This window comes from Aquarana catesbeiana, linkage group LG06, assembly GCF_042186555.1.
Source record: "Aquarana catesbeiana isolate 2022-GZ linkage group LG06, ASM4218655v1, whole genome shotgun sequence".
NCBI lineage: Eukaryota > Metazoa > Chordata > Amphibia > Anura > Ranidae > Aquarana > Aquarana catesbeiana.
In genome coordinates this window covers 249061034-249086976 of record NC_133329.1, presented here as the reverse complement: position 1 = coordinate 249086976, position 25943 = coordinate 249061034, and the positions used below count along the sequence as shown (strand labels likewise).

General features: G+C 41.8%; 2 protein-coding genes across 4 annotated transcripts in view; one reads left to right on the top strand and one right to left on the bottom strand.

Annotated features, from left to right (window-relative positions):
- Nucleotides 1-1415, bottom strand: part of LOC141146690 (MOB-like protein phocein) — a 114567-nt gene extending 113152 nt beyond the window's left edge. Inside the window, exon 1 of one of the 2 annotated variants that reach the window (XM_073633160.1) lies at nt 1162-1415. In XM_073633160.1, coding sequence (XP_073489261.1) covers nt 1162-1164 — 3 coding nt within the window. In that variant the 5' untranslated portion in view covers nt 1165-1415. The remainder of the gene's footprint in view (nt 1-1161) is intronic. The other variant, XM_073633159.1, reaches the window with a different exon arrangement.
- HSPD1 (heat shock protein family D (Hsp60) member 1) lies at nt 1318-25411 on the top strand. 2 transcript variants are annotated; one of them, XM_073633157.1, is made up of 12 exons: nt 1318-1465; nt 2144-2328; nt 6782-7034; nt 8092-8174; nt 8482-8577; nt 9781-9874; nt 14584-14752; nt 15493-15592; nt 20808-21053; nt 21163-21337; nt 22622-22800; nt 24874-25411. In XM_073633157.1, the coding sequence occupies exons 2-12, from the start codon at nt 2155-2157 to the stop codon at nt 25030-25032; spliced, it is 1728 nt and encodes a 575-aa protein (XP_073489258.1). In that variant the 5' UTR covers nt 1318-1465; nt 2144-2154; the 3' UTR covers nt 25033-25411. The 2 variants fall into 2 exon arrangements, with proteins under 2 accessions (XP_073489258.1, XP_073489257.1); XM_073633156.1 differs by lacking the exon at nt 1318-1465 and adding an exon at nt 1534-1736.
- The last annotated feature ends 532 nt before the right edge of the window (nt 25412-25943 follow it).

Below are 25943 nucleotides of genomic sequence, written 5' to 3'. Positions count from 1 at the left end.
CACAATGTTGATTTGAAGCAAAACCCCTGGAGACCACCAAAATTGGGGCCACTGGTTCAGAGTATCTAATCTTTCCCTGGACACGCATATTTCGATTTCTTCTAAAAGCAGATCAACTAAACGCAGCGGAGCACAAGTACAGACCGTTGGGAATTTACTTCAATTGGAGCAGCCGTGCATGGCAACCAATCAGCTTCTACCTTCAGCGTGTTCCATTAAGCTTTGAAAAATGGAAGCTGATTGGTTGCCATGTACAGCTGCTCCAGTCCTAGTCCCCCCTAATGCCGCGTACACGCGATCAGAGTTTCGGCCCGCAAAAGACCAATGAGAGATTTTCAGAAAATGCAACCATGTGTATGCTCCATCGGACTTTTGCTGGCAGAATTCCAGCCAGCAAAAGATTGAGAGCATGTTCTCTTTTTTCGGTCGGAAAAAGTTCCTATCTGAAAATGCGATCGTCTGTGGCAATTCCGACGCGCAAAATTCCTACGCATGCTCGGAAACAATTCGACGCATGCTCGGAAACATTGAACTTCATTTTCTCGGCTCGTTGTGTTGTACGTCACCGAGTTCTTGACAGTCTTGAGTTCAGCAAACTTTTCTGTGACCGTGTGTATACAAGGCAAGCTTGAGCGGAATACCGTTGGAAAAGCCATCATGTCTTTTTCCGACAAGAAGTCCGATCGGGTGTACGCGGCATTAGAGTGATTTATTCTATGTAAAATCATTCCATAATATATATATATATATATATATATATATATATATATATATATGATACAACTTGGGTTGCCTAGACTGAAAAGAATATAAAACTAAGAGCAGGAAAACTACAATAGGTTGTATAAACATGGAAATGGTCACAGGGGACATTTGTGGGTCCCCATGCAAAATTCTGATTGGCTCAGAGGTGCTTGCACCCCCTATTATAATCTCACGTGTTCAGTGAAGGGATAACGATACTGAATATCTATTAGTGTCTTGTGTAGACAAGCAGCACACCTACAGACTGGCGGTAAGTGCCCCCCTCATCTGAGGAAGTCAGTGCTATGAAGAGATTCACCCCAGGGGGTACAGACTACTAAGGAAGTATATACCACCTTAATATAATAGAGGTACACGTGTCATGTAGACCAATGTGTGATATAAAGAAATACTTACCATGGCGATGAGTCCTCCTGTCTGTCCTCACTACTGCCAATGCGGGACTGAAAGCTTCTCCGGCTCCCCCACGTGAATACAAAGCTCCCAGCGCGCATGCGCGACCCTCGGTAGGCGTGTCCCAGCTTCAATGTCACCCAGAGCGTTCTAAATTGTCATTTATATGACAGGACGGCGCACGACATTCACAGAGCCTGCAATCGGCGAGCGTGTCGAGCAAAGAAAAGGCAGCAGAGAAGAAATCTGAGAGCGCCATCGCGATAGTATCCGGGTTGAAGGTCGCTGTACCTCCGACCTTGAAAAAGTAAGGCAGTTCCAGAAACTTCTGGAAGTCCGGCCCCGAAATCGGCATGCGGCATAACGGGGAGCGGAAGTGGCGCTGTGGGGAGGCGGCCTGGGTAGGGCAGGCTATAGGAGGCGGCTATACATGTTCCGGGGCCAGGCGGTGTTCTAGACTGACGGGCACACGTGACTGGAGGAGATTTCACAGTGTTGCAGCGTCCGCTCTAGTTCAGTGTGAGACACGTGTGTGTGAGAGAGGGAGAGATCGGCACTGCTCTGAGGGGACACTACAGGTAATGCTGGGGGCTTTCTTCTTTTTATTGATTTTCTTACACAATCCATCCTTCATCTGCCTCGTGGGGTGTCAGGTGTGCCATTCATTCTCCAGACCTGATGATGGGGGGGGACCAATCAGCTTCCAGGTCTTATTGTCAAAGCTTAACTGAACAAGCTGAAGCCAGAAGCTGATTGGCCACCATGCACAGCTACGCCAGATTTTACATTTTCTCTTAACCAGAAATGAGTACGTGGTCCCAGTATAATCTGTGTAGAATACTTAATCGCCAGTGCGATTGACACACACAATAGAATAGTGTTACATCCGTCTCATATGTGGTACACTTTTTGTACTCTTGTGAAGGTTTGTGTCTTTTTTTTAACTTGTGCATATTTTTCTGTCTTTTTATTTTGTATTTTCTAGACTTCTTCAAAATGCTGCGTTTGCCCACCGTACTTCGCCAAGTGCGCCCAGTATCCCGAACCCTTGTACCTCGTCTTTGCCGAGCCTATGCTAAAGATGTGAAGTTTGGAGCCGAAGCCAGAGCACTTATGTTGCAAGGTGTTGACCTTCTAGCCGATGCTGTTGCAGTCACTATGGGGCCAAAGGTATGTGTGTGTCCTCACATGATGTCCATGTTGCTTTGCTGAGTGCCCACAGTTGACAGAATACGTTAAAGAATAAGTTGTGTTTCAAAAAAAAAAAAATTAAGCACAAAGGACTAGGGATCAACCGCTATCGTTTTTTTTCACGGCCGATACCAATTTTTCGGCTGCCTTTCAGGCCAATAGTCTGTAGATTTAAAATTTTGATTTTTACACTGTCTTCTTTTTTTTTTTTTTTTATCACTTTTATTGCTGTCACAAGCAATGTAAACATCCCTTGTGACAGTAATAGTCAGTGAGAAGTGATTGGCGATTTTGAATATGTTCTATTTTTTAAAACTGGCGCCTTCAGGATGCCAGTAATCTGAAAGTGATGTCATGACATCGCTTCCAGGTTACTAGATCGGAGACCCAAGCAAAGCATCGGCTTTGTTCGGGTCTTCGGCTAGCGGCTCAGGTCTCTCCTGGTGGGATGGAGAGCCCACGCGAGCTGCGGAGGGGGGGGGGGGGGGGGGGGGACAGATATGGATGGATGTCTCCTCCTGATGCTTGTAATAACAGCTGAGCTGCATCAGTTGTTACAAGAAAGCTGACCGTCTGCTCTTTACCCAGTACAGCCCCTTAAAGTAATATCGGTAAGTTTTTTTTGTCTGATACCAATGCTTCAAAAAAAAAAAAAAAAAAAAAGTGAATATCAGCCACCTATAATCGGACACATTGATAAACGGTCCACTACAAAGGACATTACTTTTCTTTAACAAGATGTGTCCTTTGACATATGAACAAAGCATATCCCTCTATATTGTGTCTCAATTAGGAGCATGAAGTGTCATTTCTGTCTGCTGCTTCCTTTTTCTATCAGCATGAATTACTTCTGTCACTTTTTCTTGACACCAAGAGAAAAATGGTGACAGGGGAGGGACCTCCAGTTGACTGACAGCCTCAGATCTGTTCCTGTGTGTTCTGTGAAGGTGTGTCCTTTCCCTCCAATCAGCTCCCAGACTTTGCTGAGCTCTGCAGAGTGTAACCTCAGCTCTCCACCCTGCTTTTTTTTTTTTTAACTCTTAGACAAGCTTTAGACTGGGTTTACACTATCTGCGGCCGTGGCTCACAGCAGAGGGTCCGGTGCGTCCCTGCTCACCGCTTCAGGTCTGAATTTTTCCCTGAATTCAGACCTGAAACAGAGCCAAAGGCGCACAGGACCCTTTTGCAGTGCGCTCCGTGGCCTTATAGCCTGCCTTATAGGGGCTCAGGACAGTAAGGGCTTGTTTACATGGGTGGTTTGGGGGCAGTAAAACCCCATAGTTCATTGTGGCCCATGACTGGTTACCAAATGACTTAAGTGGCCTTCGCTCTTCAAAAGTTGGGCACCCCTCTCCTAGGGTTACAACCCAGTTCCTGCGGAGGTAAAGATTCTGTGACTTTTATAACCCTTGGACAGGACGACCCATACTGGCAGGATCAACATGTGAAAGGTAACGAAAAAACACCCACCTCAATGTAGTCAAAGTATTTGGAAGGAAGGGGTTAGAGTAACATTTTAAAGCTTTTAGTCCTGTGTATACTCATGTATTCAGGTTAAAATAATTCAAAAGTAATTCATCAAGTGCAACAAATCCATTAAATAAAAATTAGTCCCATCATGCAGAAAATGTTCACAGTGTAATAGACACTCACCAGATAATAAACCTCTGTAAACTGAAGTATAATCACTTTTGAAAAACCAATAACCAAAATCTCCAGCACAAGTTGCCGCAGAATTGATCTCTGCTGTCTATGAATCCTACCACCACTGGCAGTTAATCTTTGTAATCCTGGGATGAGATCACCTGGTTCCCCTCCATACAAACGCATTCAATTCAACATATTGTTGAGGATATGCTGCCCATCAAAAAAAACATAAAGAAATTAAGCTCCCTCAGTGTAGCATTTGTAAAAACCTATAAAAAAAAAAGTACAGTACTCGAAATTATAAAGCCGGCATTAAAAACAATCACGTGTACACCCCTGCTCAACATTAGAGACGGCAGCATGTGATAGTTGCAGTTAGTGTAACAAGCTCCACCCTACGTGTTTTGTCTTAACAAGGCATCATCAGTGGCTGCTGCACTGATGAAATCGCTGCTTTAGAAACCCAACAATGGACTAGAGAACTAGAGTTGGGCAAACGGTTCAAGCAAAAGTTCGGCCTGAACATCGAATGTTCGTCTGTTAGGCGAACACCCAAATTTGCAGGGTGTCCTGCGGATGCTCGCCCCCACCAAACACACTGCAATGCACTGCGCGCTGCACAATGCATTCTAAGCCCTGATTGGGCAAAGCTTTGCCCAATTGGGGCGCAGTGGATAGCTGGTTGTTGAGGAGTGGGGCCGGGAAGCTGGCCCCGGCATCCTTAACAACCGATGAGTCATCAGCTGTCAGTGGGCTTCCTTGCTGATGGCTGAATAAAGAAGAAAACGCATTGCTGGCATTAAAGTTTCCAAATCCATCCATACAAGACCATTATTTGAGCATGCAGCCCAACAGTCCAGGAAAGGGGGGGCAGGTGAGTGCCTCAAAATGGGGGAGGGGGGGCCTTGGTGTAGGAGGGGCTCGGACCCCCCCCCCCCTTCCCAACAACCCTGGGCAGAGGTTGTGGGGGGTTTAACGGAATCTGAAAGCCACCTTTAGCAAGGGGGGGCCCCCAGAAACCCCCCCCCCATGTGCATGAGTATGGGGTACATAGCACCCCTACCCATTCACCAAAAAAAATTGTCAAAGTAATTAAAGCACAGACAGTTTTTGACAATTCCTTTTATTAAAAAAACCAATGTCGTCCCCCCACGTAGATTCGTCAATCACGACGCAACCGCCGACCCGCAAAAAAAACAAAACTCTCTGCTAAGGCAAACTACTGAATGCCTGGCTTGCCGTTTGACAGTTCTTATATAGGTAAAGGGCGGAGCCACCTGGCGGTACTGCACCTCCCCTTTTGATGTCACTGACCGATGCATGCTGGGTCAGTGACATCACAAGGGGGTGGTGCCACCAGGTAACTCCACTCTTTCCTATATAAGAGCTGGCAAACCAGGCATTCAACGGTTTGCCTTTGTTGACAGCGGAGCTTTTTATTGATTTTTTTTTTTTTTTTTTCACTTTTGGTGAATCCATACTAGGGGTGCACAAAATGAAAACTTTTGTACTGAAAATGAAGGATGCACTTTGCCAAAAACCGTAACCAAAAATGACAATTTAAAAAAATATATATTTTTATATATTGTATTCGACTTTTTAATATAATTTTAAATTGGTATGCATTTATTGTTGGACATTATTGGCACCTTTTTTAGTGCAAGAAAGGTCAAGAAAAATGCAGTCTCTAATCATCTCTTGTATCATGTCTGCAGGCTCTAACCATCTCTTGTATCATGTCTGTAATCTCTTACTTAACCACACTGCTAATAGTATTAGCAAAATTTCCACTTGGTGCACCTCTAGCAGACATGATACAGGAGAGATGGTCAGAGACTGCAGACTTGATTACAAGAGATCACAGCAGCCTCACAAGTGCCTGTCAGATGCAGCTTTGCCTGTGCCCGGATCAGAGCAGCAATCTCCCACAGTGTTAAGGAGCCGGATTTGAATTTTTCCGGCCGGCCGCAGTAACAATGTCCTGCCTCCTGTGATCACGTCACGCTGATTCACTGTCCCGCTGTTGGATCAGTCTGCCGTCTATCACAGGATGCGGGACATTGTTACTGCGGACACACGGAGATCGCCCCCCTGTGTGAGGAGGAGGAGGACTGGGGAGCGCCAGGATGACACCCCTGCAATGGGTGGCACCCGGAGCGGACCTTGTCCCCTTTTTGGCGCTCCATTATCGTTTCTTTTTTTTTTTTTTTTCCTTTCGGCGGCTGAAGTTTCCGTGCACCACTACCCAATGCTCATTTACACGTGGGGGGATAGGGTGCTGGAATATGGGGGGGCCCCCTTGTTAACAGGGGCTTACAGATTTCGATAAGCCCCCTGCCCACAGACCCCCACAACCACCACCCACAATTGTCGAGAAGAGGCCCCCAAAAGGCCTGTAGGCCAATAGAGGGAGCAGTCATCTATGAGCGTGTAGCCTTCACCCTTGCAGCCCTGATTGACAAGAATCCAGCCCTGCCTTGGTCCAATCAGATGCCGGTGACACCACTTCCGGGTCAGCGTGGAGCTTCCTGGAGAAACGCTGTGATCTTTTCCAGCTACCCGGAACAGCGGTGGGACCCACAGGACTGCACTTTACTTTGATGAGCATGCATCTTCTAATCATCTTGTAAGTGTTTTTAATTGGCAGGTGGCTTCACTAGTTTCTAGATCTATGCACTCTACTCGTAGGCATGGGATTGCTGGAGACTTCAGAGTTTTGTGTATGTTTGAAGGATATAATTTTTTTTTTCATATAACAGTATATTATTCTTTTCTTTCTTTTTAGGGAAGGACTGTCATAATTGAGCAGTCATGGGGGAGTCCGAAAGTAACCAAAGATGGTGTCACAGTAGCAAAAGCAATTGATCTAAAAGACAAATACAAAAACATTGGTGCTAAACTAGTTCAAGATGTTGCCAATAATACAAATGAAGAAGCAGGTGATGGCACAACTACAGCAACTGTCCTTGCTAGAGCAATTGCTAAGGAAGGTTTTGAAAAAATCAGTAAAGGTGCAAATCCAATTGAAATCAGAAGAGGTATGTATTGTATATGCCATTTCCCTCAGTAATACCGATTTTTGCAAACTTTACTACATTTAATGCTCTCCTATCCAGATATTCAGCATTTTTTGGCAAACAGTCAGTGCATAGTGGTTGCGGGATATATAAAAGTGATGGGTGTTATACAATTCTTTTCATAAATAAATATTTCTTATAAGAAGGCCTAGTACAGTTTGTACCTGTGAAGTAACCCAAATCTTACAATACACTGGTGCATGAAACTCTTGCATAACGCTCCACCATCTCAGGCTGCCAGTGGTAAATATTAAAATGTAATGTTTCCTATCTCCCGCATTTAAAAAGACCTGTATGTTACCAGAGTTTTATTACATTGGGCTGTGTTGTGTGATAAAAATTACCAGATAAAAAGTTTTTTTTAGGACATCAAAAATCAATGGATAGCCTCTTCACTGCCCAGTACTTGTTCTTATAAAAGTTAAGAGTTTAGATCTGCTGTCTTGGTGTGTTTTTGTGATTTGAGATGATAATAAATCATTAACTTTCAGAATTCCAGGCCACAATTTAATGTTCAGCTAAAATGTGCATTATTAACTTTGATAGATTTTTGTTTTTTTCTGTTCATCCATAGTTGTGATTCACACACCTCCTAATGAGCAGCCAGGCTACTGATGAACCCGATTTGCTGGTTTAGCCTTGCAGCTCTGTGTCACCTCTTTTCTAGTAGTCTTTTCAGTGAAAGATAAAATCATGTAATATCCCTAAACTGGACCCTGCTTCCAGATGCCATAAATGTAACACAAAATTACCCCCTCCATATTCAAGGAAAAGTTGACGCGTGATACTGACCCTTCATCTGAGCTTTCCAGGTGACAGAGAAACTGTAAAACTGAACTAGAAAGTAGTTGCTGCTCATTTAAAAACCTCTGTTGCTGCAAGTTGGGGAGCAAAGGGTACACCTTTCTATTGCCATAACTGTATTATGTTACTTCTGTAGCTCTAGTGTTTTCATACTAAACAGGTAAATACATAAATGCTGCTTTGCTTTAAATATTGTCCTGATCTTGTATTACAGGTGTTATGTTGGCGGTTGATGCTGTAATTACAGAGTTGAAGAAACAGTCAAAACCTGTAACAACACCAGAAGAGATAGCACAGGTAATTTATATTCCCTTTTACTCTCTAAAAAAACACAATGTGACATGTAAAATTGGTAAAGGCAAAATGCCACATATTTTATTTATTTTTTGACTTATTGTTCTGCTTCATTTGTTCAGATTATGTGTCTAATGTGGTGTAGATTGTTTGAGGTAATGTTCTTTTATGCCGAAGTGATAAAAACAAATGGCCAGTAAAACAGAAAACATAGTGATTATTGAATCAATTACATTCTATTTACAATTGTATCTATGTATGTTTTGGGGTGTTTTTTTTTTTTTTTTTTTACTTTTCTTTTCTTTTACAGGTAGCTACGATATCTGCAAATGGAGATCTTGAAATTGGCAAAATTATTTCGGATGCCATGAAAAAAGTTGGTCGCAATGGTGTAATAACTGTCAAGGTCTGTATTGTCTAATGCAGTAAATAGATTTGAGGTTAGGGATTTAAACCCTGCAAAATTAATGTACTATAATAGGGCCTAAATGATTTACATTTGGTTTTGCAAGTATATGCATTCTTGCTTAATGCGGATTGCTGAGTTCTGCCACTAACAGCGTTAATGTAACAAGTATTATAAAAAAGGTTGGCTTTAGTTTTCCTATAAAGCAAGATCCTAAATGTCATATTCCTGTTTATAACCAGTACTCTGTTTTTTTGTTTACTCTGCTGCTTTTAGCTTTCTATTAGTCTTAAATTCTCCAACAGCATTACCGTCACATTGGAGGGTAGTTCTCAGTCTTTCAAAATTACAATCCTTGTTCTTGCCAATGCTACATGGTGGTGCCTATGCTATGGGTAAATCTTCAGCTCGCATTTTAATTGCCACAGTGGGCACTGGACAGAAAGTGTAAATCCTGACCCTGCTTCCAGATGCAGCATAAATGCACCCCCTCCAGGTTCAAGGGAAAATTTGATGCAGGGTACAAAACCACACTGTATGTCGAAGCATAAAAGAACAACTTTTTGAATGATGTGGCAGGCCTCTTCTGTGTTTTTAGAAGTTTGTATAGTGCAGCTGAATTTCCTTGCCAGGGAATTTCATCATATTTGGACACCCACCATCTAGCTAGTTAGAGGAACACGTACTTCACTAAAACTTCACTATTTCTGCTGTTGGCCAAATTTAATCTTCACAGGGCAATATCCCATCTTTACCTCATAGCTTTTTGCTACCCTTCTGCGATTTATTTATTTATTTATTTATTTATTTATTTATTTTTAGGACAAAGTTCAAACACTCAGTTACCTAAGAGAAATGCTCAATTTCAGCCGCCATTAATGATTCAAAATAGCTTGCTGGAGCGAAGTCCCTCTTGTGGCAGCATTTAGGTTTAGTCATGGATTTTGGGATTTCGGCTGTATGCAACTGAACAAAACCATATAATTGGCAACAAGAGTTTACATTGCTCTGTGGCTTAGCCCTCCATATCTAGCACCCATGATAGAAGTACTCCTGCCTGTTTCTGCCAATTTGTTACACATTAACACCTAGTTGAATTTATATTGGCTTTGTGCTATTTGAAATATTGAATATCAAACATGAAAATATTTAAGTGCTGTATTTTACTTTGTTATATAGAGGTGTTCACTTATATTTTTACAGGATGGGAAAACACTTCATGATGAGCTGGAGATAATTGAAGGTTTGAAGTTTGATCGAGGCTACATCTCTCCCTATTTTATAAACACTGCTAAAGGTAGGGTGCTTTTCTTTCCTTTTTACTTTAAAGTGTGTTAGGCCCCATTCACACGACTGTTCCGATCGGGTCCGTTTTTCAGACTGACCCGATTAGAACCTCCATTGCTCTCTGTGGAGCTGCGGATGTCAGTGGACATGTGTCTTAAAACAGACGGATGCATTCCCAATCCATCTGGCAGGTCAGATGGAAACGGACAGATGGCCCGTTTCCATCCTACAGCCCCATAGAGAGCAGCTAGCTGTGTCCGCTCTGCACCAGCAGAGCAGACACGGACCTGTCATCCACTTGCTCAGTGAAGGTCAGGAGAGAGATTCCCTGCTAAGCAGGTGGATCTGCTGGCAGGGTCTGCCCCATGTAAAATGGGCCTTAAACAAATTTAAACTCTGCATTCAGAGATCTTGAGCTATGTTGATCTCCAATAAGATGGTCACAGAAACAAACCCTTTCTTTTGAACAGTTCAGTATTGCTTAAAGCAATAGTGTAGCAGCAACAATGTTATAATGGTAGGGAAAGCACAAGCTGTGCAAATTAAAAAAGAGCACAACTAAGCGTAGTAATCGTAACTACTTGGGAAATAAAGCATGATTGCTTTCCACCGAATGACATAATGATAAAGATTACAAAAGTGAAGGCACTCTTCAAAATTTGGGAAGAAATGTTTAAACGCCTTGAAATCGGAGCATTTGGCATCTAAACTTGAGAACTGGATTTTCTCAAAGCGTCTTCCAGGACAGCCCATGAGAGCTAGGGCTCCTCCTACCAGGGCAGGAAACTCACATTAATCCCCACTGGATAAAGGGCGGTCCTCCATGCCCCATGTCAGTATTGGTGTTTCCTCCGGAGTGGTGTGTGTGTAACATGTTTCCTGCAACCTGGTTTCCCTAGTCTCGTGAGCAAGGCACCTGTTGCTGTTTGGAAGTATTTCTGCTTTCTCTTCTGACCCAGAGTGGCACCTCCACTGGAGGAGTAGGTTTGTTGCTGCTGTCCCCTGTTCAGTGCCTGGGGAAGGCCAGGACTGCGGTGATGTCTGGCCCAGAGCGCAGCCCACATGAATGGCATGGTGGCATCTTTCCCCACTGACAGGCTGGCTGTGTGTGTGCAGGGGAAAGAGTAACCGCGATACATGTAGGGACGTAGAGGCACCGGAAGTGATGCAGGCGAGCTCGGCGCTCGTGGTTTGATGACTGTAATTTACTTTGTGAATGGTTACCCTCTGGTTCTCAACCGAGACCACTGAATGATCGAGTCCCCTTGGCTGTTTGTTGTGTGTTCCTGCTTCATTACATCAAGCACTTGAGCTGTCATCACCATTTCTTTTGAACAAGGCCCTGGCAGGGTTAACAGCCGCAAGCCCATTTTAGCTTGCCTCTGGTAAGCATGCAATCTGTGTGGTGGAGGAGCACGAGTTTGTGGTGTTGTCATAAGTTGTTTCAAGATTTCACGTGTGATTTATGATTATGGACTAATTTTTAATATTTTGTGGTATTGGGAGTAATTTCAACATGTATGCACATTATTTGCGCTTTTGTGTGTTTGTATTAATTTGTGGTTTTAATACTTTTATTTTAGCGCACCCCCCATAAAGAGTACCTGTCATAAGGGATGTTTACATCCTTTGTGACAGCAATAAGTGATCAAAAAAATGTATAGGAACAGTGAAAAAGAAAAAACAAATAACGCGCCCCATCCCTCCGTGATCGTGTGCAGAAGTGAACGTATCTATAAGTCACACTTGCAAACGTAAACAGTTTTCAAATCACATGTGAGGTATCGCAGCATTTGTTTAGGGCGAGAGCAATAATTCTAGCACTAGAACTCTAACTCTAAATAGGTAACTTTTTAAAATATTTTTTAAAGCGTCGCTTATGGAGACTTTTAAGTACTGTAGTTTGTTGCCATTCCACAAGTGTGCGCAATTTTAAAGCATGACATGTTTGGTATCAATTTTTATTTATAAAAATAAATAAAAAATTTGATTGGGTATCTATTTACTTGGCGTAACATCTTTCACATTATACAAAAAAATTGGGCTAACTTTACGTTTATTTTTATTCCTAAAATTTCCACCAAAAAAAAAATGCATTTTAAAGACTGCTGTGCAAATACAGTGTGACATAGAATATTTCAGCAACCGCCATTTTATTCTTTAGGGTCTCTGCTGAAAAAAAAAAAAAAATTGTGTGTGTTTGGGTAATTTTTCTAGCAAAAAATACTGATTTTGTCAGAAAAAGGCTTAGGCGTGTAGGGGTTAAGGAAATTACAAATGTAAATGGTTACAGTGGCTATAGATGCACAAACAGTGAACATTCCAGCAACTGAGTAGAACATCCAAAGAGGTCCGAAATGTGGTAGACTGGCAGGAATACACTAAAGTATTGCCTAAATTAGAGGTCGACCGATATGGGTTTTTCTCTGGCCGATGCCGATGCCGATATTTAGAAATCGCGGTGGCCGATGGCCGATATGTGATGCCGATTTTTTTGGGCCGATATATTTGGCCGATTTTTTTTTTTTCCCTTTCTTTTTTTCCTTCATCTCATAAAATCTAACAGTTAGACCCCTTTCACACTGGGGCGTTTTTCAGGCGCTTTTGGGCTAAAAATAGCACCTGTAAAGTGCCTGTAAAACGGCTCCCCTGCAGTCTCAGTGTGAGATCCCGAGTGCTTTCACACTGAGGCGATGCGCTGGCAGGATGTAAAAAAAAGTCCTGCAAACGGCATCTTTGGAGCGGTGTATACTGCTGCTCCACCACTCCTGCCCATTGAAATAAATGCGCACCGCTACCGAAGCGCCTGCAAAGCGTTTTGGCAGCGGTGCTTCAGGGGCGCATTTAACCCCTTCCTCGGCCGCTAGCTGGGTTATAAGCGCCCCGCTAGCAGCCGAATAGCGCCTCTAAAATGACGGTAAAGCGCCGCTAAAACTAGCAGCATTTTACCATCAACGCCTGCCCGCTCCAGTGTGAAAGCAGCCTTAAGTAATACAGAAATTTTTTTTCATTTAAACATTAAACAAAACAAACCTCCAATCAGTTCACTTGTATGTATAATTTAGAAAAAAAACCTAAAAAAAAAAAAAAAAAAAAACCCTATCTTAAATAATAAATACACAAAAACAGGTAATCAAAACTTTTGGACGAAAAAAAATGGGCTAACTTTACTGCTTATTTTTTTTTTTTTTAATTCATTACTGTATTTTTTTTTTTTAAATTGCGTTTGAAAGACCGCTGCGCAAATACCGTGTGACATAAAATATTGCAACAATCACCATTTTATTCCCTAGGGTCTCTGCTAAAAAAATATATATAATGTTTGGGGGTTCTAAGTGATTTTCTAGCAGAAAATACAGGATTTTTACTTGTAAGCAACAAGTGTCAGAAAAGATTTAGTCTTTAAATGGTTAAACTGAAAACTTCTCCACGGAGTTCAGTCTATTGATAAAAAGAACCTGAAAGAGATACAATGTATCTTCTTATCAGACTTGGCAGGCTGCCCAGAGGAGGGGAGAATCCTCTCCACAGATAACTTAGGGAAACTTGCATTAACTTCTATTACAGAAGTCATTTGCAAGTCACGGCTGAAGTTATAATCGGCCTTTTTTATCAGCACAATCGGCCGATGCCGATTAAGTAAAAAACTCCAAATATCGGCCGATATATCGGCCGGCCGATATATCGGTCGACCTCTAGCCTAAATGGTATTTAGGTTAAACATTTCACAAGAGTAGTAATGGTAGAGATATGAGAGGGAGCATGCCGGTGTCCTGTACTGTACTCCTCCAAGGTATGGAATTGACAGGTTATTCAACTGAAGGCCCCAGAGAATTTGCCATATATGTTGCATATTTTGTGCATAGTATACTTGCACATTATGGCAGATTTGTCAAATTATTACTCCAGCAATGTGAGGCCTGTGATTGGCATGAGTCCAGCATCTTCCTTCAGCTATCGGATGGTCATTGATGATGTAGCTGTTGTGAGTGCACGCTGGAGTTACATTCTCCTGGCACCCAGCTCCATTCTTTGCATCTTGTGTACAGATGCAAGGTGGGTAAGTATCTTGCCAAAAAATATCTGCTAGATTTCTTCTTTAAATGGTACTTGTGTTCTCGTGTGTTGAGCCTTAATTGGCTGAATGACAAAAGTCTGGAATAGTCCAGGATTTATTAGCTTTTTTTAACAATCTTTTTTTTTTTTTTATGCAACATTTAGGGTAGATTTAGACGTGTGTAGTCTAAATCTCCCTTTCCTCTGAATCCTGATCTGTGCTCCAGAGGTTACTGACAATGGTGAGGAAGGCATTGCATCTGGGGACAGTCATTTAACTGGGTATATGGGTAACCATTTTAAGCTGGTCAGAGATTGGTGGAATTTCAAATGAAAATACTTTGCTATTCTAAACATTTAGTGGGTCAAATCGACATTTATTTTCAACCGCAGTGATGAGAAAATTTGAAGGAAATGGAAATTCTTTCTCGATCGAACACATTTCTAACAGTGGTATGTGGTTTGGTTTTCGTTTGGTAAAGTCCATTCGTTCTAAAATCCAGTGTTAAAAGCAAACAATCTTTCGAATGACAAACTAATGTCCTGGGAATTTTGTCTAAAATTTCTTTCGAAATTCTATTCATCTAAGGCCAGCTTTAATGATATGTTTTCATGGCAAGCGGCAACATCTGCATTTACTTATTTTTTTTTTTTTCTTCGCAGGTCAAAAATGTGAATTCCAAGATGCATATCTTCTGCTTAGTGAAAAGAAAATTTCTAGTGTTCAGTCTATAGTTCCAGCTCTTGAGATTGCCAATGCCCACCGCAAGCCTTTAGTTATTATAGCTGAAGATGTTGATGGGGAAGCTTTGAGTACTTTAGTTTTAAACAGGTAATGAAGGGAAAGCTATAGTTCACCTGCATTGATGACTATATTCAGTTGCTGATTATATACAAATTGGGTGTGTGTTAGACAATGGTTCATGCCTCCTGAAAAGCTAATGTTTAACAGCATTTGTCTCATGTATACCTGCATGCCTGTGGTATGTTAGAGACAAAAAGTTTGACCATAGATAAATTAATGCTTATTCTTCAACGATATTGTAAAATGGCCTGGACATTTGTTGATACCCCTAGAAAAGATGATAAATTGAATTGGCATATTTCAAACCGCAATTTCACATTTGAATGTTGTGATCAGTCAGCCAGCATATGTGCATGGGAAAAATGTAATCACTCCGCTGTTTGGTATCATTGTGTGCACCACACTGAACCAAGATTAGAGAAGGCGAAAGAGTTGTCTGAGGAGATCGGCAAAACAATTGTAGATCAGTATGTCAAACCAGCTGCTGAGAAGACCTATGCTTGTTATCACTTTGGAAGAAACCACTTTAAAGGTTCAGTTCACTTCTAGTCTATTCAAGTTTTTTTCTAGCCTTAATGAAGGGGTCTTTTATGGACCCCCAAAACACCTTGCCTACTTTTTGAATTGTCCCCCTGATTTTTATTACAATAAATTTGAGGTGGTGGTATGCTTTTTTTTTTTTTTTTTTTTTTTTTTTTTTTTTTTTTTTTTTTCTTCTCTTTCTTTCTTTCTTTCATATATATTTGACTGTAACATTTTCTTTTTAGGCTGAAAGTTGGTCTTCAGGTAGTTGCTGTGAAAGCCCCAGGTTTTGGTGATAATCGAAAAAATCAGCTTAAGGATATGGCCATTGCTTCAGGTGGAGTTGTAAGTTGGCATAGCATTTTGGAAAAAAAACAATTTGAATTGTGGTGTGGTTTGACTACCAAATTCAAACACTCTTTGTAATGTGCCCCTCCTTGACTTTACTAGAAATGTCTGCATTAATGACCCAAAAAAGGTCTGGTCTTCCATGTTTTTGGGTGGTTGAGCAGAGGGCAACAGTTTTATACTGTTTAACCACTTCAGGACTGGCATGTTGCATTCCCTTCCTATCCAGCTGTTTTCTTACGTTTTAGTACTGTCATAGTTTAAAGCTGAGTTCCAGGCTTTTTTTTTTTTTTTTTAGCTGCTGACTTTAATAAAGAGACGCTCACCTGTTCCACGGTCCAGCGATGCGGCTGCAGGGAGCCTCGCTCCTCTCCACGGCGCCTCCTTTGAAACTGGGCACACGACCGTGGCAGCTTGCAGCTTCACGGCCGGGCGCGCACTGCGCATGCACGATTAGCGCTGCGCGCTCCCAGTGGACAGGCATTCTTTGACGTGTCCCAGAAGATTGCTGAGAGAGGAGGAGTTGCCTAGGCGGCCCACAGGTGGAAGTGGGACAGGAAGTACTCAAAACTAAGCACCCAACTTTTGGGTGGAACTCCGCTTTAACAATTACTCTGCCAGGTAACACTACCAAAATGAAATTATTATTATTTTTTTTTTTTTAAGAAAATAAAAAAACAGACTTGAGCTGGGTACACAGGCTAAATGTCAGGAAACAGCTGGTTTAAAAAAAACAGCTGACATTCAGCCCGTGTGCATGTTGGTCTGTTGAAGGTGCATGCTGGAAAACCAGCATCCAACCGGCTCCCGATTAGCGCTCTGTCAATGGCAAAGAGCGCTGATCGGAGTGTTCTGCCGAGGGGGGCATCCCTCCTGCTCAGCGGGGGAGAATGCTGAACTAATCTCGCATGGTTAGTACAGCGACTCTGACCAGAGCGGACAACTTCTTCTTCTTCTTCTTCTTCCTTTTTTTTTTTTTTTTTTTTTTTTTTTTAAGGAGCAGGTTGAAAAAGTATTCATACCCCTTAATTTTCCACATTTTATCATGTTACAGCCAAAAACAAAAATGTATTTTATTGGGATTTTATGTGATAGAACACAAAGTAGCACATAGATGTGAAGCGGAAGGAAAATGATAAATGGTTTTCAAATTTTTTTACAAATATCTGAAAAGTTGAGGGTGGTGATCCACCAGGACAAGGACTTCCTTTGTTTGGGAGTATAGGAGCATTGGAAAATGCAGGGAGAGAGAGAACACCTCAAAGCATAGGAATCGCTGATAAGGTGGGTATATGGGAACATGTGGGTAAGCATGTTGGATGTCCATGGATTCCATGTGTTCCCCTTGTCCCATGGAGGCCATTATTGACCTTGCAGATTGTGACAAACGCAGGTATCTGATCCCTGCCCTCCTCACTAACTCGCGACAAAGGACTGGCCAATCTCACACTGTGCTGTCACTTACGTAACAATGCCACTCTCAGCTGCACCTGGCACAAAGATTTTCCTGCTTGCGCGACCCAATCTAGGTGCCAGCAGTCTGGGAGAGATTTGGCACTGGGCTAATCAAGCAATTAACCCTTTAACTGACACCACTGACTTTTTTTACTGCATCTCTGCTGTTTACAGACTGCTAACATCCATATTGTGGTCCAGCAGGAAATTTGCTTCAAAACAAATATAAACATGACAGGTTTCCGATGTGTATATTTTATCTAGGAGAAGGAAGGGGTAGCAGTGTTTCCCCATTTGATCTGACATAGGGTTGTCTGGACTTGACACTACAAAATTATCTGAGGATATTAAATATGTCCATATTATGGCTGTGCTATTATTATTTTGGAAGTTACAAAACATGCTTAAGTTTCAGAACTATCATTGTTAAACTGTCTGCACCCTGTGAATTGAGCTATTTTATGACGGGTATCTGTTGGTTTTCTGGGTTGGGAGGGTGACTGTTTTATTTGAGTTTTCAGCCTTAAATTGTGGCTTGGGTAATGGAAAGGTCTGGGTGTCTGATCACTGGACTGATAGGGACTTGGCCTCTGTCATCATCAGTTTGTGTATTGCATAACTGAAAGAAAAAGGTGGGGGCAAGATCACTGTGATATGCACTTCGCAAGACAACATGGCTGAGACGAGCTGAGACATGACCAAATGGGCTGCTATGCACACAGCTATGCGTTAACCCAGTATGCATGACTGTTACACAGATTCCATAGGAAACTTTGGAATGTTAAGGAAATTGTTGAGGGATTTAAGTCCAGGATGGGATGGATACCTCCAATGGGTTTTGAGTAGAATCCCTTGAATCTGAACCGTGGCGGTAAAACAGCTCCTTGTGACACAAAGTGGACTAGGGCCTTTTGCAAATCTGACTGTCCTTGGACAGTTTTTTGATTTGAAGAAGGTGGTGAGATAGTAGAGTTTTCAAATCTATTTTGTACCCTTTAAAAACCCCTTTTTAACCCACCGGTCTGGGATGTCTGTGACCCAGAGACATGCAAACTGTAACGGACCTTTTCCAAGTCATCCAGGATGGCTTACAGAGCGAGAGGCTCCTCCCACCTAGCACAGGAAACATATGATCCACATGATAAAAAAGCCCACATCCAACAGCCCCTCAGTATATGTGTTTCCCCGGCCAAGACAGGGAAGCTTAAGAATGTTTTTTATTTTCTGTCTGGCCTTCGTGCTAGGTGGCAGGGGCCCTCCCAGTTGGTGCATCCTGGTAACAGGGGCAGTGAACCTGGGGATGCAGAAGGCTTGGGTCATCTAGAGTCCCCCATTCTGGGGGGAATCTTAAGATGAATGCTGGGACTCCATCTCCCTGTCTCATGTAGCCTGAATGTGGGTTACACGGTGTTGGAGGTTTGATTCGGATGAGTCTTTCCAGACAGTGTGCTGGGGAAGGGATTCAGACTGGCTCTGGGGCCTCAGTGCTCTCTCCTGTGGGAGGCGGTGATCCTGCATGGACCCCATGGGTAGTGTCTGGGCAGGAGGCACAGCCAAGCAGCCAATGGTGTTCTTTAAGGTGGCCTGAGGTCCAGGCCAGTGAGGTCACTTCCGGCGCTCAGAGAGGAAGTTATGCGGGACGGCCGAAAGTTGTGTGGAAGTTATCTTGGTTAATGGAAAGATGTGGCCAGAACGGGGGTGGCGCGATTGAAGAGGGCTTTTTTGGCATTTGTTGACCAAGCCTTGTGCTGAAAGGAAAGACTGAACTTGCAGCTTAGATAAAGCGTGAAGGTACTCTGTTTAGAGGGCCTAGGAGCTCCTGAGGAGGTAGGTTTTTGTCCTTTTGCTGTCCAAGCCTTCAGCCAGAGAATTCTGCGCACATGAATGGAGATTAAAACCGTTCAGGATATTTGCCGTATTCCAGGGCATCTACACAAATAAGAGTAAAGGGCAGTTGTTATTGATTTGAAACCACACGGTACTGAAAAACAGGGTCGTTTGGTTATTCGTTGGTATAGTCAAGTTAACTATAGTTTGACACCAAAAAAAAATGGCAGCAAGAGCTGGTTGCAGGGCTAGGCCAGTCAGGTTAAATAGTGTTTTTAGGAGTGTCTCAAATTTCCTGTTAGCAGAATCTTTAAAAGAAGGAAAATGAATAAGTACAATACAGTAAGCTGTTAAGGAGAGAGAAAACTGGGTCTACCACTGGGATAGGCCACCTTTTTGCACATTCTATCTGTTCATGAACAGGGGATGTTTGTGGAAGTTTTTGAAGGTCTTTTTAGTGCTCAAGAGGGTGAGGCAAGACAGTCAACTTGCACTTTGCCAAGGCTTTTTTGGACAGAGGCAATGAACTTCAACATTGGCAAGCATGTGTTGCATGAAACTCCCTCTTCAACATATTGGCAATATGGGGGAGAAAAATCTTCTGCCACTTCTTCCAACCCTGCCTCCACTTCTTCATTCTCATCTAGTCCAGTTAGCAGTGTTCCTCAGGACCAGCATATTGGGGTCTGACTCTGGTTGAGAAACAGGAGTAGGAGAAGAGACAGAGCATTTTTGAGCTCTTGACCATGAAGGCTAAGTTAAGACTAATCTCTCATAGGAAATGTGGCTTAGATGCTTTTGTTAAGTAGGTAACTTGTTAAGTGCCTGAAATAGAGCTAGAATCGAACCTGATCTGTGCCATTGTTACAAGTGAGGGTAGTTCCCTATGGGGTACTTGCAGAGTAGAGTATGGGAGATGGGGTAAGCATGTCTTAAAGCAGTATGCAATAACCCAGGTGTAAAATCTCCATGGCAAAAACAGAGAGGGTCTGAGTGGTGTAATGTAAAACCAGGTCAGCCACATGAGCCTGAGCTCTGGTTGAGTTTTAGCACCAAGTTTGAAATGTATTCACTTCAGTGTAAACTTTTCAAACGTAGCCCTGTTTTACACCGCAATGCCAGAGATTCAGGGTGACCCTAACGTGCCTGTCCCCAATGCTGGACTGGCTTTGGCCATTAACTACTTCACACCCGGCCACTGCACATTAACGGCCGGGTGGTCCTTTCCTCATTCTGAGTGGACGTTCAGGAACGTCCCTCAGAACAAGTGCTCGCAGCGCGGCCAGATCCTGTGATCATTCTGATCACAGGATCCAGCTGAGCAGAGATCAGGATATGGGCGTTGTGATTGGCCCTCCCGATCACCTGACGGCTGTGTCCAGCCATCACAATGTAAACCGAGACGTGTGTCTCTGTGACAGGTCTCGCCGCCAAGCTCAGTGAGAGCTCAGTGCCGGGGAAGGGGGGAATCTGCAGATCTGTGACAGCTCTGTGTGAGCATGATTTTACACAGAGAGCTGTTACAGATCACCATACAAAAGTAAACCAAGCACCACTAATACAACCCTGTCCATTTTGTCCCAATAAAAAATCTGTCTGTCCCCTATCACTGCCAACACCAAAATCCCCCGCTGACACCCAGTGGTTCCATGGCCCGCCCCAAGCTGTCTTCCCTGCTCTGAACACTGCAGGGAGGGGGGGCCGAGATCCCCCGCTGAGCGGCGCTGTACCGAAGGTATTTGATACAGTTTTGTTGCAGAAATATACACCTTTTTACATTGTATACTATTGTAGGAGAGTGGATTCTAGCATATACAACCACTTTAAGCTAGGTTAGCTAAGCTTATATTGCAGCCCTCCCCGAAAATCACAGTAGGTCTTATTTTCGGGGGAAACACGGTATAAAAATATTCTATTTTTGTATACACAGGTTTTTGGAGAAGAGGCTCTCAACTTGACTATTGAAGACATTCAGCCACATGACTTTGGAAAGGTGGGAGAGGTTATAGTTACAAAGGATGACACGATGATATTGAAAGGAAAGGGAGACAAGTCACAGATTGAGAAAAGAATTATAGAAATCCAGGAGCAGTTGGAATCTACAACCAGTGAATATGAAAAAGAAAAATTAAATGAGCGACTTGCTAAGCTTTCTGATGGTGTTGCTGTACTAAAGGTAATTTTATTTTTTGTGTGTTTTGTATTGTATTTTATTTTATTTATTTATTTCTTTTTAAATGTTTACACTTGAGCAGCCATTAAATTATATATTGAACACACTTTAGGTTGGTGGAACCAGTGATGTTGAAGTTAATGAAAAGAAGGACCGAGTAACAGATGCTTTGAATGCTACACGTGCAGCAGTAGAAGAAGGCATTGTTTTAGGCGGTGGATGTGCACTGTTGCGTTGTATACCAGCACTGGACTCTTTGATACCATCTAACGAGGATCAAAAAATTGGTACTTATGACTATTTCCTATTGTTTAATTGTCCGCTTATGTTGGGAATGTAAAATTTTGGAAAACCGCAGTATGTGCCAGGAAATGGATGTGTATATATTGTAGGCAAAGCATAAAAATAGTAGTTGATCTTTTACAGCGGACCAACCTGGGACTTTTCAAATGCATGGCTTAGACATATTCCTATATATTAGAATACCCATTTACTTCCCAAAGCATAGTCTCTTTCTGTGTACACCTCTTAAAGCTATGAGCTATTTTTTAGAAGGCCTTTGAATTTACAACTATCTGTTTTTTTTTTTCTAAATAAAATTAAATGTATAGATCTATAAACTGCCACCCGGACATTATATAGTATTGCTTACGTAACTGGTCCTCTTCCAAGGGCCCTGAACCCAAGGTGTTCCTTGTCTACAGATACCAAATTTAACATGCCTTGCTGTTAAGTGAAGCTGCCTGTCGCATTTAGCGTTCAGGAGAGGGAAGGCCAAAATGCTGGTTTCATAGTGGGGCTATCAAAAGCACTTGGTGTACATAGAGATCCCTAGTTGTTGAATCTGTTTATTGGACTTGATACCTCCTTCTAAATTTGAGAAAGGAAATGCTGCACCAGACTTTAAGCTGTGTGGCATATGGCAGTGTCTTATAGGTAGATGTTTGCCTGCAACTGTTGAAAATCTAGGCCCAAATACTAAAATCGTATTTGCTTTAGCATGTTCATGTAACTTCAAAATTAGTTTTTCATTAATGCTGCAATTGCTGCCTAAATCATACACTTCCTGGTGTGTGCGTGCGTGCGTGCCTGGACCCTTCTGTGCCAACATCCTCATAGCTGTATATCTGGAGTTTGAGATCTGTAGTACAGCTACCTCTGCCTGCTATTCTAAGAAGATTTTGAGTCAGATTTTGAAGATTTCACTACTGTACTATTCGTTGTTCTCCTTGGTGGAGGGTCTGACATGAAGAAGCAAATCCCTGCAAAACAATGGTCACCCAAGCAGGATTTAGATCTACTTTATGTCCAATCGCCAAGGAAGACTGCTAGGGTGGTTAATAGTAATCAGTGTTGGTAATGTTCAATACTTGTAATGTAAAATAAGCCTGGGTTTTAGGGAGAAAATGTTTCATACATCCTGAGCACTTCAGTTATTTCTTGGTGGTTCTGCAATTTGTATATAGATTTGGGTATCTCTTGGTTTGATTTTTTTTTTTTTTTTTTTTTTTTTTTTTACTGCTGAAGTTGTAAATGATATAATATGCTCCTGGGTTTTTTTTTCCCAATAGGAATTGAAATAATCAGAAAAACACTGAAAATCCCTGCAATGACAATAGCGAAGAATGCTGGTGTTGAAGGATCATTGATTGTTGAGAAAATCCTGCAGAGCCCTGTTAACATAGGATATGATGCTATGCTTGGGGAATTTGTTGATCTGGTGGAAAAAGGCATCATTGACCCCACTAAGGTAACACTAGAATAATAAAAATCTTACATAGAGTTGTGTCTTTTTAACCTCACCTACTATAAAGTCCAACCTATGTGTGTGATTATATGTCAGCATTACATTGTATATATCTGTATGTTGCGGTCGTTCAGGTGTTTATCTAATAGTTTGTTTTTTTGTTTAAACTATCGATGCTCCTCGCTGAAACCACCGCCTGTGGAAGGGCATTCCACATCCTTGCCGCTCTTACAGTAAAGAACCTTCTACGCAGCTTGTTAAACCTCTTTTCTTCTAATTTTAATGAGTGGCCAAGTATCTTATTAAACTCCCTTCTGCGAAAAAGTTTTATCCCTATTGTGGGGTTACAAGTATGGTATTTTGTAAATTGAAATCATAGCTCCTCTCAAGCGTCTCTTCTCCAGAGAGAATAAGTTCGGTGCCCGCAACCTTTCTTCATAACTAATATCCTCCAGACCCTTTATTGGCTTTGTTGCCCTTCTTTGTCCTCACTCCATTTCCAGTACATCCTTCCTTAGGACTGGTGCCCAAAACTGGACGGCATGCTCCAGATGAGCTCAGACCAAAGTCTTGTAGAGTGGGAGAATATGCTTTATCTCTGGAGTTAATCCCCTTTTTAATGCATGCCAATATTCTGTTTGCTTTGTTAGCAGCAGCTTGGCATTGCATGCCATTGCTGAGCCTATTTACTAGGACCCCCAGGTCCTTTTCCATCCTAGATTCCCCCAAAGTTTCACCCCCTAGTGAGTAGGTTGCATTCATTTTTTTTTTTTTTTTTGCCACCCAAATGCATTATTTTACATTTTTCTACATAATTTTTTTACTTTTTGTGATGGATACATATTCTTCATCAGTTTTGGCCATAATTTATTCCTCTACATATTTTTGGTAAAAAAAATCACAATAAGCGTATATTGGTTTGGGTAAAAGTTATAACGTCTTCAAATTAGGGGATAGATTTATGGCTTTTTTTTTTTTTTTTTTTTTTTAATTTATTTTTACTAGTAATGGTGGCGATATGCGATTTTTAGCAGGATTGTGGCGGACAGATCGGAGACTTTGACACTTTTTTGGGACCATTAAAATTTTTACAGCGATCAGAGCAAAAAATAGCCACTGATTACTGTATAAATGTCACTGGCAGGGAAGGGGTTAACACTAGGGGGTGATCAAGGGGTGAAGTACTGACTGGGAGTAGAGAGAGATCACTGTTCCTGATCACTAAGAACAGCTGATCTCTCTCTACTTGCCTGTCAGAATGGGGATCTATCTGTTTACATTGTCAAATTCCTGTTCTTGGCTCTCTGAGGAGTGATCGTGGGTGATCGGTGGACATTGCAGACGCGCGCGGCCGCCGTACAGCTACGGTGATTCGCGCAGGGGAGCCAACCTGCCACCGTATGACGGCGCTGGTCGGCAAGTAGTTAACCTACAGGTAAGTTTTATTATAAGCATACCTGTAGGTAAAAATTAAATACTGCATTTAATACCACTTTAATTTTTTTTTTTATTATAAATCATTTAAAAAGTCTAATATGTAAAATACAAATTCTTCCCCTGTTGTGGGGATTTTTACTGTGCAGCTTCACCCAGCATCGCACATTCTTTGCTCAGAAAACTTCCCCACTCGGGCCTCTACCTGGCATGCTTGCCATGGGATCATTAATTCCTTTGAATGAGCCATATTTTGATGGATAGTTGAAGGTTATTGAGTGTGCCTTATCCATGCAACAGAATAGGGTCATACAATACGTAGCCAGTAAAAAAGAGGGCCTGGGTGAAGTGTTGTCTGGAATAGGGGAGAAAGATAAATACTTTACATCTCAGGCTGCGCACAAAGGGTGGGGAGGCAGAAAACCTGCACCAACTCAAAGTTGTCCTTTTTTTAAAGTGCACTTGTTTTTTTTTTTCAACCAAACTTTTGTTCTGTGACCTCTTTAAAGTGGAAAGTCAGTCTGACTGAGCTGCATAGTAAAGCTTTTCCTAATAGTGTTGTAAGTATATTGAAATGTAATTCTATAGCTTTTTGTTTTTGTTTTTTTTTTCTAATCTGCTTTTTTTTTTTTTTTTTTTTAGGTTGTACGGACTGCTTTAATGGATGCAGCAGGTGTAGCTTCTCTCTTGACAACTGCAGAAGCCGTAGTGACAGAAATACCAAAAGAAGAGAAGGATCCTGGCATGGGTGGAATGGGCGGTATGGGTGGCATGGGTGGAATGGGAGGAGGAATGTTCTAAAGGACTCTTGAATAGAGAGCTGTTTACTGACTGTGCAGCACCTACAGTTGTCCAGAAGTCATGAAGACCAGAAGATCCATAACGGCTGGCGAAAAAAAAAAATATGCAGTTTGCCTGTCATCATGCCTTTTGAATAATTTATTACAGATTCATCTTTGTACATTCCTTAGGTGTCTGTACCTGTATTTTGCAATATTGTAAGTTTTTTTTTTTTTTTTTTTTTTTTGTTTTTTTTAAATAAATTTTTCAACAGTGATACTTGAATAGTGTAATATTGCTAAACTGTAGAATGTTACATGTCCATTCTTTTTCTGCAGAAAATACTATTGCCCTTAAAGTGTAATATAATCCCTAAATAAACACTAGCGCTTTAACAGATTATTCTATACTGCTTGCATATTTGCATAATATTGCTCATTTTAAAAATCACATTTTGTTGCTTTGCAACCTGAAATGAAGACTGTTTTTGTTTTATCCAGCTGTATTTACTACTGCAACTTCTAACATCCAAGTGAAAGAATGCCAACATGCTAGAACAAAATAAAAAAATTCAAAAACAGAATCCATAAATTGGAAAAGATCACCCCCTTGGTTTAGTATTTTGTTGAACCACTTTTTGCTTTAATTATAGAATTTTAGTCTGTTGGGATATGTTTCTAACTTTGCATATCTAGACTTTGCAATATTTGTCCACTCTTCGCAGAACTGCTCTAGTTCACCTAAATTTGATGGTGACCATTTGTGGACTGCAGTCTTCAAGTCATTTCACAGATTTTCAATGAGGTTTAAGTCTGGGCTCTGACTAAGCCATGCAAGGGCATTCAACTTTTTTTCCTTCATCCACGTGTCCTCATTTTTGGTCATTGTTTGGTGTGAAGGCCAAGTAATTTGACCACCTTCAAGGCACTTTG

Bases quoted from the DNA above. Each gene is read 5' to 3' on its own strand.
- HSPD1 (XM_073633157.1), top strand. From the start codon at position 2,155: ATGCTGCGTTTGCCCACCGTACTTCGCCAAGTGCGCCCAGTATCCCGA. The intron at 2,329-6,781 runs GTATGTGTGTGT...CTTTCTTTTTAG, and splicing joins CAGTCACTATGGGGCCAAAG to GGAAGGACTGTCATAATTGA. The intron at 8,578-9,780 runs GTCTGTATTGTC...ATATTTTTACAG, and splicing joins ATGGTGTAATAACTGTCAAG to GATGGGAAAACACTTCATGA.